This window comes from Triturus cristatus, chromosome 6, assembly GCF_964204655.1.
Source record: "Triturus cristatus chromosome 6, aTriCri1.1, whole genome shotgun sequence".
In the NCBI taxonomy this organism is placed as follows: domain Eukaryota; kingdom Metazoa; phylum Chordata; class Amphibia; order Caudata; family Salamandridae; genus Triturus; species Triturus cristatus.
In genome coordinates this window covers 1,666,317,281-1,666,338,809 of record NC_140589.1, presented here as the reverse complement: position 1 = coordinate 1,666,338,809, position 21,529 = coordinate 1,666,317,281, and the positions used below count along the sequence as shown (strand labels likewise).

General features: G+C 44.1%; 1 protein-coding gene across 3 annotated transcripts in view; it reads left to right on the top strand.

The window, feature by feature from the left end:
* Positions 1–21,529, top strand: part of UBR2 (ubiquitin protein ligase E3 component n-recognin 2) — a 1,393,714-nt gene that overhangs the window by 647,401 nt on the left and 724,784 nt on the right. For all 3 annotated transcript variants that reach the window (XM_085612829.1, XM_085612828.1, XM_085612830.1), the window contains one exon: positions 8,469–8,517. In XM_085612829.1, the coding sequence (XP_085468955.1) occupies positions 8,469–8,517 (49 nt within the window). The remainder of the gene's footprint in view (positions 1–8,468; positions 8,518–21,529) is intronic.

Here is a 21,529-nt window from a genome sequence, read left to right as displayed (position 1 = left end):
TAGATGCCCCTAGGCTGGCGAACAACAGGGTTCCGGCCCTGATGTTCGCCGATGATACCCTCTCATTATCCAAGTCCCCAAAGGGAATACAGAGGGCCTTGGATATTTTCCATCTATTTTGTAAAAACGGGTTTGGAAATCAACTCACTAAAAAGAAAATGTATGGTTTTCAACGCAGGTAACACCACGCGACCAAGCCCTCTTTTAGATGGGAACCACTAGAGAAAGTGACTGTTTTTGACTTAGGCCTAACACTCACTGACAAAATGGAGTGGAACGCACAAATCAAGAAGTCTAGCTTAAATCTGGCACAGACAGCTGGGGGGATAGCAAAGATGTCTAGGAAGTGCACCCACAAAATGGTTGGTCCAGCAATGGAAATTTACAAGGCCCAGGGTAGGGGAGCGGCCTTATATGGGGCAGAAATCTGGGGCCATCGACCATCTGATCCCCTCTCAAAGAACGAGAACTCTTTTATTAGGCAGCTATTAGGTCTCCCTAAAAGTACACCACTGACGCCACTCCGCATGGACCTTGGGGTTAGCCCAATTGCGGAGGAAGCTGCCCTTAGACCTCTTCTCTATTGGAGACGTATCTGGAATGCTCCAGAACTTGAGTTCTTTAGAGAAGAGCTAAAGGAGGTTCTAAATTTACAGAGAGTTGGCAAAATCCCATGGCTGTCCTATATCAAAAACACCTTGGCTGCTATGAGGATGGGAGATCTATAGGTCAATTCTGAAGCAACTTGCACAATAACTCATAAGAAACCAGTGTCAAAGTTTTTAGAGAATTTAAACTAAACCAGATAAAGGCCAATTCCGACACTGCACATTGACCCTATCCTTTCTAGAGGCCAAAGATCAATATAAGCTAGAACCTGTTCTTGATGTCATACAGCCCCCCTTTCCAAAAAAACTGTACTTACAATTTAGGCACGGTGTATTACCACTGCGCGCATTTACAAATAAATGGGGAAATACTCTGATTCAGGTCTGTCCAGTCTGTGCAGATAATCCGGAGACGGATCAACTTGTACTATTTGTCTGCCCGGCATACAAGAAGGTTAGTACCGATGGTTACAACAGGCATGCCGGAATCTTGGGACAAAGCATTCCGTGGAGGCCTATAGGCTCCAAAAATACGATACTAGTCTGCCCATTGCGTATACAGTCTCTCGTTATTTATTTTATATTTTGTGTGTACGGTCATCCATTTTAAAAACTGGGTCTATCGGATAACTTTAGCTTTTTAACGTAAATAAAACATATTAATACTTTAACTACCTTTTTAAATGTTTTAAAAACATCTATTTTGAACTAGAACCTTTTTTACACTTAAATTCAGAATTCTTTTTTAAATACTGCAATGCACGCGCACTTTATCTTTGCAAGATTTATATGTATAAACTGTGCTGTATTCTTTTCTCTGTGCTTTTATGGCCATAAAGGCCGAAATAAAGAATTTTTTTATTGAATTGAAAAGTAGGTTCTTTATGCAAACCATAACTGGTTGTCTGGTGACCTAGGCTAGATTGTGGTGTATTAGGCTGATCTGATTTGCCCCTAAAGTGTCTATGCTAATTTATCTGCACCCTGTACCTCTGTAGGGGAGTGTGTATGATAGCAACGGGATATGCTCCGTTAGGGTTATTAAATGGGGGTGCTTCTCCAGGGCAAAGTTACCATTTCTGGTATGCTTCGTGTTGTCTGTGAACCAGCCCTTTGAAGAAAATGAGTTTTCACTAGGTTCTATAAAGTTACTTACATTCCTCCATTCCTTGCCATCTCGTTACAAAACCCTGCCTACAGCCTCCATTTCTGCTGACGCTCAAAACTATCGCATACACAAGTCCCCCTGTTCTTTGCAGTTAGCCAATTCATCAACAGAAAGCCATGAGACACCTACGCCCTGTGTAAACAAGCTTGTTTTTCATCTTCTGCTTCCTGCTTGGTAAACATCCTTGACACCTTGATCAAGCTGATCGAACAATGTTCTGAATGCCGAGCCTTGATCAAGCTGATTGAACAATGGTCTGAATGCCGAGCCTTGATCAAGCTGATTAAAAACAATGGTCTGAATGCCGAGCCTTGATCAGGTCATCAAATACAAACACCGCCTTGATCAGGTCATCAACTACAAACACCGCCTTGATCAGGTTATCAACTGCAAACACTGCCCTGATAGAACAATGGACTGAATGCCAAAAGAGAGTGAAGTAAAAATGTATAGAAGGCTTGTTCGCTGTGGAGTAAAGCAGCAGCCTCCTGGCTTTTGTCTCTGACTAATTTGGGACTCTGTTCCATAGCCCGGGCTATTGTAATAAAGGTGGTTCTCTCTGCAGACGAAGGTTTCCGGGTCCACTTTATTATATGAGGAGGGTAAGAGTAGACTGGTGATTCCTGCACCGCCAAGCCCCCACTCCTCCTTGAGGTGGGCTTTTCTTGGTTCTACACCTTTTTATGGTGGATTTCTTTTAAATATTTGGTTATTGTTGTTTTTTATGAAGTCTGATTCGGGTTTTCTCTTTACTGTCAACCAGACCTCAGTGTGGACCTTATTGTTCCTGACTTCTGATGAGTCTAAGCCCAGCTGCATTATTACTCTTTCCTGTTACGTCTGTGTATTTTTGTCTTCACATCTGTTTCAGTTTTGAGTTTCATCAGGTGTCCCCCTTTCTCTTGTTCAGTCCATTAGATTGGTGCTCCTAATATGAGCTTCACTTCCTTCTTCTTTCTCATCTCTTTTGGTTTCCAAATCCTGCCAAAGAGGAACTACTCCACCTAATTTGTCTTTCATTTTGTATTTCATGTTGTTGATTTTGACAGTACTCTGGCCAGTCCTCTTCGGATACCCTAGCCTCTAGAGTGCAGGGCTGCCCAGGAGTACACTGTGGTATTGATGTACTGTTTAAAATTAATGAAATATGTGTAAATAGAAAATGGAAACTAAATAAATGTTCAGTGGTAGGGAGGTTGGCCCACCATGCAGGGGTGAGGCTGTTTCTTTGGCATTGCCCTGTTGTGTTTCTAGCCGGTATGTAGGGGTAGGCAGTAACAAGTGATCCCATTATATCCTTTATCAGACATAATACTCAACCTTGAGCTCTGCATCTAGGCTTGTAGGGATACTGTGTCCACCTGAAGAATCCTTGCCGACTTGCCAATTTCGCCTTTCAGCAGTATTTTTCTATATTAAACAAGGTTCCAAGTTAGTTTTCTGCACTGGATTCCTAAGTTTGTCGATCTCATCTCTGTTTCTGAGAGGGGGAACTAATGTCAAAGCGCTGAGTTGGTACCATATGTGGCACTGTGAAGTCACATCACTGGAGGTACTGGCGCTGAGTTTGAACCCTGATGCCACCTCCTGGTAAAGGGAGGTATTTCATCTTTTGTGGATCTAGTCTGACACCCGAGAGAGACGCATGAGGTGAGAAATCTTCAAGTAGAGAAGTGTATCCAGCATGAACATTTTACCATACATTTCTTCCGCAGCACTACATACCTTTTTTAGGTCTGTAAGGCTTGCCAGTCACTTTCACATAAAATCCATCGAACTTCACTGCATCATTTAGACCTTTACCACTTCTAATATTGATTTGATCATACTTATTCTAAGACCTCAGTGCAATCCAAAGTAACCTCTACCCCCTAGACTTTAGGGTACTGGCAGTCTTGTTTGTTATATAGCAATGTATCAAACACATCAAGACAAATTATCTTGTTCTATGGCACCATTGTGTTCTTTTCTCTGAATTCCTTCATTAATATAGACATCCGTAGGTCTTTCTTTAGTAAATAACATGGGCCCTGATAGGGCTTCTTCTGTGTTCTTCTCCCCAGGTCAAACTATCGGATGTAACCACATTGGTCCTTGCCCATGTGTATATCAGCTCAGTACATCTCAGAGACATTAGCCTCACTCCTAATAGTCTCAATACTTAAATTATAGTATGTCAGTCAAGATATTCAATGGTTTTCTGCATCTAGGCTCACCATCTTGGAAAACTAATTTCTCCGGTTATTGGAATCCAGGATCAGCCCTAGTTTTTGCAAGTTATTAGCTGTGCTTCTCCCTGCTATGCACTCTGCTTGATTTTCATTAGCTGTCTTCCATCGACCTCTAGCCTTGCACCAGGCGTATGCTTAACAGCCTTATGTTCTCATTCAGCAAAGACAGACTGCGCCAAATACAAAATTCTGGATCTTTGCTGTGTTTGGAAGCATGGCTGTTTATGTCTCGCAAAGTGATTTGGCTTGGAGTCATTTTTGTAATTTCTTGAGTGTTAAATCCTCAAAAATATGAATGTTGGTCCCTCTGGAAAAGGTGGGACAAAATCCTCCTAGACTACTCTTCTGAGTCTTGTTGGTTTCAAGTTCAAAAGCCTTTCTGAATGTATTGGACTTTGTAAAATTATTGTCCTCGCATATAGTTTTTATTTTAACTAGACCTCACAAATATAAATCTTCAGTTATCCGATTTATGATGCCGGTATTTGGTAACCTGCATGCTATGAAATTATCTTTTTGAGTTTCAGAGTAAATGTGAAGAGTGCAAATCTCATATTGTATAATTATCATGCATAATTGGGTAAACGGGAAAACATCGTAATATATAATCTCCTGTTATTGGAATTGTATCAAAAATATTTAACATGGATATGGTTGAATTCTCCTGTCCTTGCTCCTTTTCACCTTCTCAGAGCAGTTATAGTATCCCTGTGAAATCAGGTCTTCACTTTCTCTGCATACCAGATTTCTTGAACTGATTCATGTGTAAAAAATATTTTGAACCAAACTTAATCTTTTCAAGGTACCATTCCTGTGTCGGTATCTGATAAATCAGGATCAGAGCGGAGTTTCATTTAGGTTCCTTCATCTGCCACTGCCACATGAATCACTTTCAAAATTAAAATAAATCTGCCATGAGGTTTGTAAACCCGTGTTCTCCAGTGTTGGATCTTCATAAATTCACATGCTTGAATCATTCTCTCTCATCAGACTGAGTCTCCTCAGTAATATCTCGGATATCAGGAAACATTAATTCAACTCATGCCAAAGAGACTTCTCCAAAGCAAACTGACGCACACTAGAAGCTCAAATGCAGAAGGAACAACTAGTCTGTCTAAAGGATCAGCCCCCTAAACAGGACTCCCATAAAAAGCCAACTCCCATGCTTGAAAAAGGCAGTATTAAAAAGGAACTGTGCCTCCTGGCAAGGCACCTGTCACATACAGCCAGTTATGTGTAGAAAGAAGTCATAAGGGATCATAAAGCAGTAAATCTGTTATGCCCCAGCAGAGCAGGAACACCCCAGTTCAAGCAAACAACAGAGAGAACAGGGTGAGACCAGGGTGAGTAGCAAGAACAGGAAGGCAAAACCACAGGAACATGCACCATCACAAACCAACTGGGTAAGCGAGAAGCAGAGGCAACAGATATCAAATAAAGTCAACAGAACAATACCCAGACCTACGAAAAGTAAGGCGCTGTTCAGTAGACCCAGCCCAAGATGGGAAATCACATATACACACAAAGGCCTGGAGCCAGAAAGACACTGAAGTAATCAAACCCAGATTGTGGCAGGTACACACTTCACTCACCAAGAAGAGGATTCAACCAAACAGCACACCAAAGAAGGGAAAGTCAATAAGAAGCACAGAGCCCCCCAAAAAATAAATCACAGAAGGAAAGGCGGACAAAGCTTGCAAGGAGCACGGAGGGGGGTCAATAACCGAACCCACACCAAAATGTTTAAATGCTGTGTGGTGGGCTCAATAAAGGACTAGCTTATAGGACTAGCGGACACGGAACGGCAATAGCAATGCTGATGGTACCAACACAACAATCTCAGCATAATACTGGAATGTTGGAGTGGTTCACTTAGGGCGCAGCCAAAGTCTAGGGCATAGAACAACCTACAGACAAATCTATAAACCCCTCCAGAAGATTCCTAATACAAAAGTGGGGAGTGGAAGAGACTTGCGGGGCAAAAGGAGGGCCGTGGCAGGTCAGAACACAGATTCCAAAAGCAATAGGAGAAGGTGGGGGACATCCTCTAGCACCCACAGACCAAAGCAATTGGACAAAACGTGGAGGGGATCAAGAAGTGATAATCAGCCCAGGGCGATGACAGGACAACACATCCAAAATCCCAAGTCCAGCATGCAATAGGTGCACAAGGCAAAACAGACTGAAGCATCAAACACACAGTGGGATAACAGCTCCTGGCCAATAGGAGGATATTAATTAATCACCGATCAGAGACCTCAACCACACACAAGGGTAACACCAGATCACAATGCCTCAAGCATGGTTTGCAGGAAACATCCTTTCAAAACAATCAGTCAAGCGAAACTCAAGGCCAGCTAGCTTACTGGGGAAGTTAGGGTGTGCTCAAAAAGTGACAACATTGCCTTCCTCTTGAGGTGCAAAGGGACAGCACACAATCATCCCAGATACCAAACAAACTGGAGGGGGTAAGACCACGCAAGGAAAGCTGCAATGCCACTGGAAGAGTCAGATGACCAAGCGGGATGCGACTCAACCTGACTACCACCACAGTACCCAGAAACAACACACAAGGATGGCAAAGAAATTGAAAGAGGCACCAGAAAACTTAAGCCAGCTACCAGTTCAACAGGGGAGCAAGGGAAGAACCCCCACTGGGAAAAAAGGCATATGTCAGGGCACCCAAATAAAACAGGACACAGGTGGAAGCCCAGAGAAAAGCAGAACCTGCAAAAATGAAGGGTGGGGCAGGGCAGAACACTCACTTAAGCACAAGCCCATAAACTTGTGAGGTGGGACAAAAGACAAAGCAAGAAGCCAGAATCTCCTCCCACTCCCAGCCCAAAACGTGAGCCAGCACTAAGTGTAAAACTGCCCTGGGAAATCAAGCGCAGTGACAAATGAGCCCCAAGTTGAACAAAGAGTAAGCAGTGATGGCAACAGAATGCAAGTCATGCAAGTCCATGCACTAATCTACAGCCGTCAGTAAATACCACACAAGACTCCACCCAAGGTAAAAAGAGGTCTGGGCTGAAATACTGTGCCTGAATTAAGCAATACCAGCGGGCATCAGCATAGGGCCAAAGGAGGTGCAAAGGCAGAATTGTAGTACACCTGAAGATGACCCTGATAACCCGGCTCCTTCAACTCAACCAAGTCCAACACTGAACAAATGATGCACACCAATCTAAAAAGGGAGTGAGAAGGAAGGACTGCATAGTGGAATAGGGAGGTAAAGCACACTCCCCAAAGGGCAACAAGCAAAAATACAGGTCATAGTATGAAGACAGTTCATCTCCTCCTCGTACCACCTCCCCAACAACACGCCTAACATTATAAAAGTAGAGCATAGCTTCCTGGTTTTGAGTTCCCTCATGTGTTACATTCCACAAGTTCACTGTGCTTATGTTCGACATTTGAATGCCTTATGTGGGTCACTTTGAGTGACACTTTATCTTGAGTACAAAATATAAGTTAAAGGCAAAATAAAACAGGAGTTACTACTACAGAGAAGTCCCAAAACTGTACGAGGCATACATGGATCATAAACCCCAACTCTAAATGTGACCGGGCCAAAAGGAGCCCTAGGATGGACCAGGAAACCACAATACTCTTCACACGAGCACCAGCCAACTCTGCAGTGTAAACAGAGCAGGCAGTGTTCAGACAACTGCTCCATGCCAAACCCGACTCATATGAAACAAAAAGTGCAAGTGCGTGCATGTACTTCCTGAACAGTCAAGCCTGGGCAGGCATCCCATAATCCCCAAGCCCATCAGGGCGTACAGCAGGGAACCCACCCCAGCTCAGAGCAAGGGAACCAGTGAGGGGCAATCCAAACACAGCCAGCACCACACAGCCCCCAGCATGAAGTTAGGGGACACTTCTCACAAGCCTGAAGCTCAAGAGGTGGGGTACTGGAGGAAGTTCTGATCCAGCTCACACCCTAGAAAAAACCGAGTCCTAAAATGCCCTCCAGGAAAGTGGGTAGAGGGGGCTCCTGCTCCAAACACAGAAGATACACACCAAACCCTAGACTGACAGGGAACTAGGGAAGCGTAAATCCAAACATCTGATCCCTTACTATACAGCTCGCAACAAGACCAGTAGGAAGGCAGGTACCCTTTCCTTCGGATACGGTGCGCTAGTACCGCACATAGACCAGGTAAACCCCAGCCTCGAACCCAGCTAGGAACATACAAATAAAGACCCACACACACTATTCCCAATCCACAATTTTAAGCCGGATTCATGTCCCAAGAAGAAAACTCCTCTGTCCTCCTGCAATGGAGCCTCCATCACTTTACACAAAGCAGATATATCCTTTCTCCAAGCACAGCAGCGAACACATGATAGAATACCATAATGCAATGTGATGGTGTGGTGTTGTTTCAATGTTAATGTTATTGCACTTTCCGCCTTAAATTTGTTTTACTAAAAAACGTTTATCTTGTTATATAGGCAGAAGAAGCACAAAGGAAACTAAAAAGGCAAAATAGAGAAGATACAGGTATGACATTTTGTGCTCTTGCCGTGCTGTTCATATCCAACCGCTATTTCATTTTTACTAACCTGCCAAAAATAAATGTTGTACAATTGCACTAAGGCCTCAAACTGAGTGCCCTGCTATTCCTCCTGTTATTGTCCTGCCGCCATTATGCGGAGAACTCATAACTCAACTGCTGGAGGTGAAAAACCAGGGTATTATGAGTTCGAAAATATCAGAAGAATGAGAAATACTTCTCCAGATTCCTCTATGCTCCCCAGAGTTTTGCTCAGAGATTTTGGCTACTTTCAACAGCCAGAGTCTCTTGTGAAACTCCTAGGATCTATGATATTTCTGCAAATCTCTGAAGTTCATTGGGGCCGGTAACAAAAGTTACCAACCCCACTGGAATTATAGAGGAAATTGTAATGAAGCCAGAAAGGCCTCATTGCAATCAGATTACAATCTGAGTTGATTTAACAATGAGGGGGAAAGAAAAAGATAGGTTTTTAACTACATCTTGAAGAGTGGTAAGGCTCTCTCCTTAATGTCCCAGGAGAAGGAATTTCACTATCCAATTCCCCATTTAGCTATTATCTGATCTGTGAAGGGGGAACGTTTGCACTCATCCTGGGTTAATATGGATTTGTGCAAGGACCATATGTCCCTCGCTGGTTGTAGTTCCTGATTTTTGCCTGAAGGTATAAAAGGACCAGTAATATGAAACGGTTGCTCTACCTAATTAGTCGTATTATCAATAATTCACTTAGGCTAGACCATATATTGAACACATAAAGGGTGAACAGATCAGTTATTATAAAATTTATGTTTGTCTTGTTTATATTCACAAAACAATAGTTCAATATCAAAATACGTTGTTGTTATATACTAAAATATGTACAACATCAATAATGGCCCCAAAAAATGACACTTTAAATGGACAACCTGGCATACCTCATTCATACAAATCGAGCATTCAAAAAACCCATTCACAGCATATATCCACACTACACATTCATCACCAAAAAAATGTTTCTGTCTATATCAAAGAGATCGTCCCAACAATAGGTTGACACATGTAATTTAGATCAATCTGAGGGACAGGAAACAAAAAGACACGCCTTATAAAAGGACCAGTCAATGTTTCAGTTTGATTTTGAGACACTGCCACTTGACTCTGACCCAGACTTCAACTGTCAACTAGTGCAGGCTCGGATACATGGTTACTTATGGAGCCCTGCTGCTAACCAAACTCCTTTATTAACTCTGTTTAAACTTGATGAATCCTGGTAGGCGGTAAAAGAGGTCATTGTCCTAACCCAGCTCGGAGTTAGCTATGGCCCCCCCCCACTTAAGGATTCTCAGAGGGACGAGCTGCATAGTTCATTAGCTCTGCAAAATGTCAAACCAGATCTCGCTATTAACCATGTTTGATGTGGTTCAGACATGATGATTTCTGTTTTATCCAGTCCTTTTTTATACTAAACCATATGTTGTTCAGACACATCATCAACTGATTTAGATCCTTTTACTGATGTTCGGTTTGTACAAGGATCTGTGCCTTGCCAGCTTTTGATTGGAACCCCAGCTGATGGATTCTGAGAATGTTTTATGGCAGACCGACAAAAATATTGAAGAGGCCTGATGAGAGCGGAGAGTGCTGTAGAACCTCAGACTTAACCAGGGTAGAGCCTGAATGGAATACATCCTCCTTAAATGACCTGGCCATGCATGGAAAGAAAATTAAGCCTTTGTTAGCTGTGCCTTTTAACTGAAGGCTACAGAGGTACGGGTCAGAAGTGTTGCACCCCTCCTCTACATCTTCCCCGCTCAGCTGTCAATAATCTTAAGACCTTCTTCAAAAATGTCCAATATTGCAGTTTCCTTCCTGATGCTGGATCTGAAATGTTTTTTTTCAGGTGCACATAGAGTTGCTTACCTACCACTATCCCCATAATGTTCTTTCTTATCCAGAGTCAAACAATATGTCTATAATTCCCTGGCTCAGTAGGGTTTAGATTGTGTTTATTGACAGCCTACTTTAAGGAAGCCAATACTACCCCCTGTGCTAGTGATAAGTCGAAAAAGGTGGCCTTCTAGCAGCTGGGCCAAACATTGTAGGTCAGTTTCTTTAGTTTGTTTCAGAGTTCTACTAGTTTCCTGCATACAGTGACATAATAGAGTGAGTACAGGTGCTTTTGAGGCCCCCCCCAAAAGGGAATGGAAGACTAGTATTGTGGGCAAATACATTTTACAGGTTTAGCATTCGCCTGAATATTCCTTCTGGATCCCTGTCTATTCCATCACCGACCCTTCCTTGCCATTGCCTTGCTCAAGGGCAGGAGTGTTGATTAAATCTCTCCTGATCATCTCAGGCATCAGGAGAGATTAAAACAAGCATTAAAAATGCAATAGGTCTCGGCTTTGATTAAGCACATGGCCCCATAAAGATAAGAAACTTTTCACGAACCACGGAAGGCAGATGAGCCTGTCCAAGTGGGCTGTCTCAAAAAAAGAAAAGTATACGTCACAAAGAGCTCTTTTTCAATGGCTGGCCACCATTTAGCATAAACGGTGACGCCAGCCAATGGGAAATAGGGGCGGGGCTCGAAGCCCTTTACCGAAAGTCCTCAAACATTAAATCTCGCCTAGCGAGCTGCGCATGTGCACAGCCATGCTAGCCGAGACCTAAAAAAAAGGCTAGGCAAATGGTGTTCTTAGACTATTTTGCTAGTGGTGAATGCATATATGTTTGTACTAATAAACGCATAATCACCCATTTATTACTGCAGTGCAAATGTCAAACTCAAGTTTATTGCCACAATAAAATTGACATTGGAAAAACACTGTTTACTGCTTTTCACAGATTAAATGCCTCTTTCAGTGTGACCGTACTGCACAAATTTAGCCCCTTGAATCCTGGCTTTGGTTAAATATCTTTTATTAAAACAAATCAACATTAAACACGGGGCTCGAGTTATGAACTATAGCTTGTAAAATTTGTGTTTTCAGGTTTTTGCTTTGTAACCATAACTGCACTTAAACTGTGTGTTGTAGTTTCAGTGAATTTCTGAAGTTTAAAAAAAATGAACATTCAGGTCTTATCACTGAATCTACCCATTGCTTATATGTAACCTTGGTTTTGTGATTGTATACCACATCTAACTGTTCCTTGCACCTAACTTTGACTATATGCTTGCCGTTGACCCTTTAGAGCACTCTTCTGCTTTTTGGCTAGGTTCATGCTACATATACAGTTACTGCATACATACATTGGCTCGTATATACAGCTAAACCCTACTGTGCATTTAGCCGAATGCAGCGGGAGTTGGCTGCAATTTCTAATGAATAATTTTGTCTGCACCTTTTCAAAACTTTCCCCAGGCTTAAGACTGTAGCCGAAATTTTTTATCAGTTGTCCTGCACGCTGGTGCCAACGGCGCCGTGTTGACGTCGTCCTGTGTCAGATGTGATGTACACAGATCTAAATAGGTGTCACCCATGCACACTGATAGCAGTTCTTTTCTTTCTGCGCCAACAGACATGGATCTGAAGCTACACTTCATCTCATTGAGACATTAAATTGTTCCCTTCTTAACTGTGCAAGGAAATTGTCACCTCCCAAGTCTACAAGAGTTTAAACCCGTTGGTGAATGTCAAACCAGATTGGTCGCACACTGCTACACCTACCAGGCGTGTTCCCCCAATGAAAATGGTCCCTGAAGGTCAGCGTCGGCGGATACACCTATGCTCGAGTGTGAATGCAAGTATGCGTGGCGTGTGCCATCCCTGGACACGTGTTTCGAGGTAGTTGCCTCTCGTCAGCAGGGAGTAGGAAAATGTGTGGGGTTGCTGTGTAAGCTGCTAAAATCGTTATCAGGTCTAGTACCTCTCGTAGCGCGCAGGTGCGTAACCATGAGTCCGTCGACTCCACCGGCTCAAGGGAGCCTGAATATAAAGTTAAACCAGATTGGTCGCACACTGCTACACCTACCAGGCGTGTTCCCCCAATGAAAATGGTCCCTGAAGGTCAGCGTCGGCGGATACACCTATGCTCGAGTGTGAATGCAAGTATGCGTGGCGTGTGCCATCCCTGGACACGTGTTTCGAGGTAGTTGCCTCTCGTCAGCAGGGAGTAGGAAAATGTGTGGGGTTGCTGTGTAAGCTGCTAAAATCGTTATCAGGTCTAGTACCTCTCGTAGCGCGCAGGTGCGTAACCATGAGTCCGTCGACTCTACCGGCTCAAGGGAGCCTGAATATAAAGTTAAACCAGATTGGTCGCACACTGCTACACCTACCAGGCGTGTTCCCCCAATGAAAATGGTCCCTGAAGGTCAGCGTCGGCGGATACACCTATGCTCGAGTGTGAATGCAAGTATGCGTGGCGTGTGCCATCCCTGGACACGTGTTTCGAGGTAGTTGCCTCTCGTCAGCAGGGAGTAGGAAAATGTGTGGGGTTGCTGTGTAAGCTGCTAAAATCGTTATCAGGTCTAGTACCTCTCGTAGCGCGCAGGTGCGTAACCATGAGTCCGTCGACTCCACCGGCTCAAGGGAGCCTGAATATAAAGTTAAACCAGATTGGTCGCACACTGCTACACCTACCAGGCGTGTTCCCCCAATGAAAATGGTCCCTGAAGGTCAGCGTCGGCGGATACACCTATGCTCGAGTGTGAATGCAAGTGTGCGTGGCGTGTGCCATCCCTGGACACGTGTTTCGAGGTAGTTGCCTCTCGTCAGCAGGGAGTAGGAAAATGTGTGGGGTTGCTGTGTAAGCTGCTAAAATCGTTATCAGGTCTAGTACCTCTCGTAGCGCGCAGGTGCGTAACCATGAGTCCGTCGACTCCACCGGCTCAAGGGAGCCTGAATATAAAGTTAAACCAGATTGGTCGCACACTGCTACACCTACCAGGCGTGTTCCCCCAATGAAAATGGTCCCTGAAGGTCAGCGTCGGCGGATACACCTATGCTCGAGTGTGAATGCAAGTATGCGTGGCGTGTGCCATCCCTGGACACGTGTTTCGAGGTAGTTGCCTCTCGTCAGCAGGGAGTAGGAAAATGTGTGGGGTTGCTGTGTAAGCTGCTAAAATCGTTATCAGGTCTAGTACCTCTCGTAGCGCGCAGGTGCGTAACCATGAGTCCGTCGACTCCACCGGCTCAAGGGAGCCTGAATATAAAGTTAAACCAGATTGGTCGCATGTTGAATGTCGCCAACAAATGTTGTGACTGACCCACATGTGGTTTGCTCAGGATGTCTAGGGTCGGATCACGACTCCAAGGCTTGCAGTGATTGCGTCTTGATGCACCCCAAGGCCATTGGAGATAGGGAAGCGAAGCTGTTCATGGCCGATCACCACCAGTTACCATTCCAGGATTGGTCAATGTCTAAAGGTAGGTTCTGCTCTCCGACCGGTCTTTTTTGCTTGCTAAAACCTCGGGAAAATCCAAAAAGAAGCACAAGAATTCCAAGCGTACAATAACACTTCCTGCCACTGTCAGTCCTCTGGAAAGATCTGAGGCCATCATTGTGACTCCAGACTGCGCTCCGGAAGTCGGTCTACTTAAGAGTTGATTCTGACCCTTGTCCTGCGCAGCTGGCACTTCCGGGCTTGTCATCGCACCACAGCGCAGCAAAGAATTCCGCAATGCCATGCAGCAAATTTTTGGCATGTAACAAAGTCCCTCTGGTGTACATGTGGGCCCCAAGGAGCAGAGAGCTTTCCATCTGGGTTTCTGCCAGCACCTTCGCCGTTGGTGGCAGTTGGGCCCTCTGGATCAGCTCAGGGCTCTAGACTGACTTCGGTACCGGTTCCCTCCCCAGCTTTGCAATCCATACCGGAACCCGATCTGCCGATGCCAGCACCATCGACTCTGGACATCACCAACCAACCCAAAGTGCTGTACGACGTTGAGACAGCGCCACCTCAACTCAAGCAGTGCTCCTTTATCTGAGCCACATCCCCATAACCAAACTTCTTATTCGGACACAGTTCCTTTACCTCCCGTTAAGGCTCAGGTTACTCATGAACTATTTGACACAAACTCAGACAGTGGGGGCTATGATTCTAAAGATGAGATTGGCAAAACTTACTTGGAGGAAAACTGGTATAAGAATCTCCAGGATGCCAGTCGTTTGCACACATCCCCAGACACTGATTTAGTCCACCCGCCCCCCACCCCCCCAAGGACCTCCCACCTCAAGGACATGCCAGGGAAGAAAAGGCCTCCTTCGCTATAGTTATGCAAAGAGCAGCCGAGGTCCTTGAGCTTCACCTTCCAACTCAGGAGGTTAAAACCAGTTTTCTGATGGAGGTGTTGCAACCTTGCCATTTGAGGTCTGAGCCTCTACTCCCATTTAATGAGGCTTTTACAGATATGCCCTTGGGTACCTGGGGCAAACCTTACTCAGATAAAACCTGTGCATGAGCAGATTTCATCGCCCTGCACCAGGCGAACCTGCTTTCCTCATTGAGCGCCCCACTCCTGAAAGCCTTGTGGTACAGGCTTTGTCAGCAGAGGAAATCAACCATGTTTCCCACTTCTACTCCTGACAGGGAATCAAGGAGGATAGAGACCTCCTCTACCAGTGTGGCCATTGTTCAGTGAGTGACAGCTGCCTTTTAAGCCATTATTCTCATGCCTTTTGGGACTCTGTGGCTTAATTGTTGCCCATGTCCCATAGGAAACTGGGCCATTCTTTCTTAGATCTTGCAGTATTGTCTTGATGCAGCCAAGTTCACCATCGGCTGCGAACTGGATATTACTGACTCCCTTGGCAGGGCTAATGATGCTAGTTTGGTCATTCGCAGATATGCGTGGCTTCCGTCCATTGGTTTTTCAAGAGCCGTTCAGACCAGTCTTATGGACATTCTGTTAATGGTTCCCAACTGTTGGAAGATAAAGCGCATGTGGTCCTGGAAAGCTTCAAAGATAGTAGGGCCACAGCATGCTCTTTGGGCCTTACCCCTCCATCAGCCACTAGTCCCAACAGATGTAACAAGTCCACAGTACCCATCGAAGAGGGCATTAGGGACAGCTGGCAGCTCAGTCTTCCTGCCACCCCTCCATGACTCTTTAGCGTGTTCTTGACAGCACACAGCTATCCTGTTGGAGGCAGCCAATAACTTCAGACAGTTTGGTCCTCCAAATTGTTCCACAGGTTATGCTTTACCATTTCTCGAATTTGTGCTGCCCCATTCACCATTGTAAGAATGGTGGACGACCATGAGTATTACTTGCAGCAGGGAGTGCAGACACTTTTGACCAATGGAACCATAGAAAGGGTCTAGGTGCCAGCAGTCCTTTGTGGTTGTTATTCCTGCTACTTTCGGGCACTAAATAAGGATGAGGGTTTATGTCCCATATTAGACCTTCGTCTTCTCTATGCCTTTCTGAAAAAAGACAAGTTCAACTTGTTCACATTGACCCAGGTTTTGTCTGCCCTCCACACTGGAGACTAGATGGTAGCGCTGGACCTACAAGACGCTTATTTTCACATCCCTATCCCGATGGCCTACAGGCATTCCCTGTGGTTGACGGTAGTGGCCACAAGTAGTTTTACTTAGCTGTGCTCCCCTATGGCCTTACCAGCACACCTCGGGTGTTCATGAAGTGATGGAGGTGGATGCAGCACCTCTTCGTAGGCCAGGGGTCCCAGTGTTTCCCTGTCTTGATGACTGGCTATTGAAGGCGAGCTCACCTGGGTAATCGTCACCCACCTCCAGACTACTGTGAACCTTTTAACACCATTGGGGTTCACTATCAAAGTGCCGGATTCATATCTGACTCCTTTGTAGGGCACTACCCTTCATCAGAGCTATTCTGCACACAGTGCAGTGGAGATTCTGGGACATTTGGGCTTTGATCCTGATTTTTCAACTTCAGTCCTGGATCTCAGCGAGCATGACTCTGAGGCTGATGGAACTAATGGCCTTCGGCATACAGCTGGTGACGCACACCAGGAGGCATATGCAGGCTCTGGAGTGGGATCTGAAGTCTCAATGGGTGCTGCACCCGCGTGGAGGGGGCTGGGGTACCGATCACATCCAGATTTTTGAAGAGACTTCAAAGATCTGCAGCGATGGCTACAGGAACACAATTGGGTCAGCGACAGACCACTCTCCTTACCCCACCCAGCGCTCACAGAGGTGACTAATGCATTGTTTCTATGTTGGGGAGACCATCTGCGATAGGTTCTGGTTTCCTGTCGAGGCCCACCTCTATATCAGTCTTCTGGAGCTGAGGACCATCCGCTTGCCGTTGAAACCTACCTGCCCTCCATCAAAGAGAAACTGGTGTAGGTGCTTATGAGCAACACCAGTGCCCTGTGGTACATGGATGTCGATTCACCAAAAAGCTCGGGGTAGTGGAAGTGACATTAGATACCCTTCAACCAAAGTGACATCACTGGACCACTATGCCTTCTCAGGCCAAGGAGCAGGCCTGGCACGGAAGAATATAGATACTAGGTCCTGGTACATTGTGTCAGACACTTGTAATGCAGTGCGGACCCATGACTATTCTTTCTTTAGACCACAGTGCCTTCTGCTAAATGTAAAGTTTTTTCCCTTTCTTTAGAAATTGTTTCTGTAAAATGGCCACCCACACACCCATGTGGGCATGGATATATGGTCACATAAATGGCTTTTGTAAAATTATATTGCAAAATATTTGAAAATCTGCACCTGTCCATACATGTATGTGCATATTAAGTCAGCCATTTAAAACAAAATGGTGTAAATGTTTGTGATAACATTATACAAAAACAATTTCTGACAAACACAAGCAATGGTAAAGGCAAAAGATCAGTAGTCAAAGCTAGAATGATTGTCCTTATCAATGCGTCTTGAGTTTTGCAATGGAAATCAAAATAAAATAAGGTTTTTTGTTCATGGCCTTGTAAATAAAAAATGTACATTTAGTAGAAGGCACAGGGCCCAAAGAAACTGGTTAGTTAGGTGCCCTCACTGCATTATATCTGAGCAGAGGGAGGCCTTTATTTATAATTTATTTATTTATAATTTTATATAGCGCTGAATCACCCCTAAGGGTATCCCTGCGCTTGCGACAGAGAACTATCTTGAGCTAGAAAAGGTATGTTTTCATCAGCTTTCTAAAACGGAGGAGGGACATTTCCATGCGAAGATATTGGGGAAGGCTGTTCCAGAACAAAGGAGCCAAGTACGAAAAGGCCCTGCCGCCAGAACGGGCTTTATATACTCTAGGAACAGTAAGAAGAGTTTTAGATCCTGATCTAAGTGAGGATATAGGATTGTAGGCCTTTAATTTCATAGTTGGATACCAGGGACTCAGCTCAGTCAGTCAAAATTACTTTATTCGGTTCATAGCAAAAACCATAAAAGTACAGTATACATAAGACGATACAAACATTATAAAAACCTTTAAAATAGTATTTACAAATATATTAAGAGATAATATTAATAATAAATTGATCAAAATTCAGAAATTAACTACATTAAGACCACGTGATTTTTTTCCTTAGCCTCATTGAGATTACTAAAAAAATTAGCTATGTTAAAAATCTCCCAAGGAGAACCCAACATCTGGAGATACAAAAGTGCTGGTTTAACCTGTCTAAATCCTTTATATTTTATAAGGGGGATAATATATTTTTTACGAATTAAAGACAGGTGGCTGCAAAAGAAGATAAAGTGCGTAGTGTCTTTGATGGAGAATCTGTCACAAGAACAGATCTCCAGATCCCTCTCCTTCGTCCACCCAGGGGAATCAGTAAGTAGAAGATGGAATTTGTTCATTCTGAACCTGATTAATAAAAAACGATGGTTCATGTTATTTACAATACCTAGGTAAGGCTCTAGGCTATTAGAAGTAATGATCAGCTGATGAGCCCTTACTGTGGGTTTAAGTAACTCCTTTTCTTCCCTTATTAGCATTGCCCTCTGTTTATAGCTATCTTTAGCCCATTTTAAGTCCCCCTTTAATATGTTACTTGGATAATCAAATATTTCTGGCCGACCCAATTCACTGGCTAGGTTCTTGATATAATTCAACCAGGGGATAGTTTTGCCATACTCTAGAGATAAGCAATCTTTTATGATCGCATGGTTCAACTCTAGTTCAGGGTTAAGCCAAATTGAAATCCATTTCAAAAGTGGGGCTAAAGCTATACGGTCTGCTAGATAGTCAATCCCACATTCTTGGTGGACAATGTAACCCGAAGTTGAGCTGGGGAGGGATAATAAGGATTTTAAGAATTTGTCTTCTACAACCTGTAAATCAAGAACTTTTTTGATTCCCCACAAATCAGCGCCATACAATGCAATAGAAGTGCATTTAGCTACATAGATGTTCAACATAGCTTGCATAGGCCTCACCCCCAATTTACGTCCAAACTCCAGGACAGCAAGTGTTGCCCTAGCGAAAGCATTACGTTTAGCTGCTTGTTGTGGGGCCCAGGTAGACTTATCATCAAAAATGACCCCCAAATAAGGGAATCTCGTAACCCGGGATAGAACGTGGCCTTCGCAGAACATGGTCTTTGCTCTCTTTGGTTTGCTGCCCACGATCATCACATGGGATTTGGAAAAATTCACGCCAAGATCAAGTGCGATCATAAATTTTGCAAAAGAATCTAAAAGGTTTTGGAGCCCTACTGCAGTACGTGCTAATAGGGCGGCATCATCTGCATATAGTAATGCCGGGATGGAGTATTTGCCCGCCCTAGGGATATCCTTGCATGACTCAGTTAATACAGAGCCCAAATCGTTAATATAAAGTGTAAAAAGCAGGGGGGCTAAAATACAACCTTGCCTAACGCCATTAGTGATTCCAATCTTATCCGTGCAATTACCCAGGCGATCATATCTGACAGTGGCAGTGAGGTCTCTATGTAGATCCGCAAGGAAATACACAATATTTGCATCTATGCCACATTTAAGGAGTACCCCCATAGTTTCGAACGATTTACTCGATCGAACGCCGAGGACAAGTCCATAAACGCTAGATATAACGTCCCTTTTTTAGCTATGGTATATTTGCCTATTAATAGGTGAAGGTTCAGGCTTTGGTCTATGGTCCCGCGACCCTTACGGAACCCATATTGTAGGCACGAAAGGGTATCCGTGTCTTCGAGCCAATCTGTTAGTTTGCCCAGAACCACGCGCCCCAAAACCTTCACTGCTGAATCAATAAGGGAGATAGGCCGGTAACAGCTAGGGTCTCCCCTGCTACCTTTCTTAAAAATGGGTATGATCACAGATTCGGACCAACTGTCCGGAATACCTGCGATACATACCCTATTAAAAACATTTGTTAATACTATGGACCAAGTCTCAGGATCAGACTTAAAGAGGTCCGCTGGGACACCATCGGGACCTGGAGCCTTGTTACTTGTCATCTTCCCAATGGCCTCCACCACCTCTGTCTTAGAGACTAATAAAGTATATGGGTTCACAATGGGGGAAGAAGTACTCAATTCCCCACAGGTGCCCATTTCATAGACTGACTTAAAATGGGAGTGCCACGATTGTTTCCCAATACCGCAATCTAATTGGTCGTTACATGTGTCACGAAAAAAGGGTTTATTTACCACAGACCAAAACTTGGCACTATTTCTGAGGACATCCACGCAAGAGAGTTCTTCCCATGCGTCCTCCCTAATCTTCTTTTTCCTGGTTTCCAGAATTTTCTTATATTCTTTCCTCAGCCCAGCAACAATAACCCTATTCACAGGCTTGCATTTTAGGGCGGCCTTCAACTTTCTATTTGCAGTTGAGCAATTTTTATCAAACCACCCCAGCTCGGCCTTATCCTTATGTTTACCTGGGCATCTCAGGTCTGCAAAAATCTGCGAGCAGATTACAGAGTATGCCACCAGAACCTCGTCATTCCCTGCTTCAGGATCCAGGCACGTATTTAACTCAGGTCCTACCTTGCTTTTTAGATTATTATAAAAATCGCCTGGAATAACTTTATTCCATTTAATTCTGCGATCCTGATCTGTAGGACGGATATCCGATTTATCCGTACTAACCTGGGATGTAACAGGTTTTTTATAGAGGTTCAAAAGAGTGAGGATCACGGGATTATGGTCGCTGAAATGGGTCCAAGTCGCCATGTAACTGTTGATACTAACCCCATAAACTGAACTAACAAAAATATAATCAATGACTGAATTTTTCCCATTTCCTTTAAAAGTGGGTATATTATCATCCTCCATAAGAGGGAGTAACAAACCATGGTCTGCCAGTATAGTTTCGAGAAGATCTCCCGCCACTGTATGTTCAAAGTGTGCATCCCCTCACTCAGTCGGACCCAGAGGATCCACGGAAAAGCACTTATGTGAGCAACCATGGATGTTAAAATCACCCATAATTATGGTAAGACAATTTTTACTATTATTTTTGTTAGTCTCCTTGTGATCATTCAACAAACGGTTTAACTCGGTCAGGTGATCAGTCGTGGCAACTCTATCGTAGGAGTTATAAAAGTTAACGATTAAAATATCAGATCCCTCAATCAACGAAATTTGGATTGCCAAACAATTTGGCGAGCCTGTTTCTAATTGGGTCAGTGACCCGGGAATACTTGCCGAGATTAATGTGACCAGCCCACCCTTCGCCCTCCCCATACTAGTCGGGGTAGCAGCTACAAAAAAGCTAACATAGCCATCAATACTCAGCGTGTCCTCTGTGTCCCAGGTTTCTTGCAAGCCAATGATATCACCCAAACCAATTAGTTCTCTCCAAGCAGGGTCGTCTAATTTACTTTTTAAACCTGCTATGTTCCAGGTGATTAATTTAGATAAAAAACCCGGTAATCCCTGATTTAATCTAACTGAAATGGGGACATTACTTGGCGATATCCCGGCTTCAGGGACAACGGCCCATATGTCAGGGGTAATAATTTGTTCTCGTGTCCCTAGTCACTCATTTTCTTCCAAATTGGAAAAGACATCAAATCTATTTGAGACTGGGACAGCAAAATTATTAGGGCCAGGTCTATTGGGTTGATCGTTAAGGGTTGGTCTGGTATAAAATGGGGGGTACAAAAAAACCCA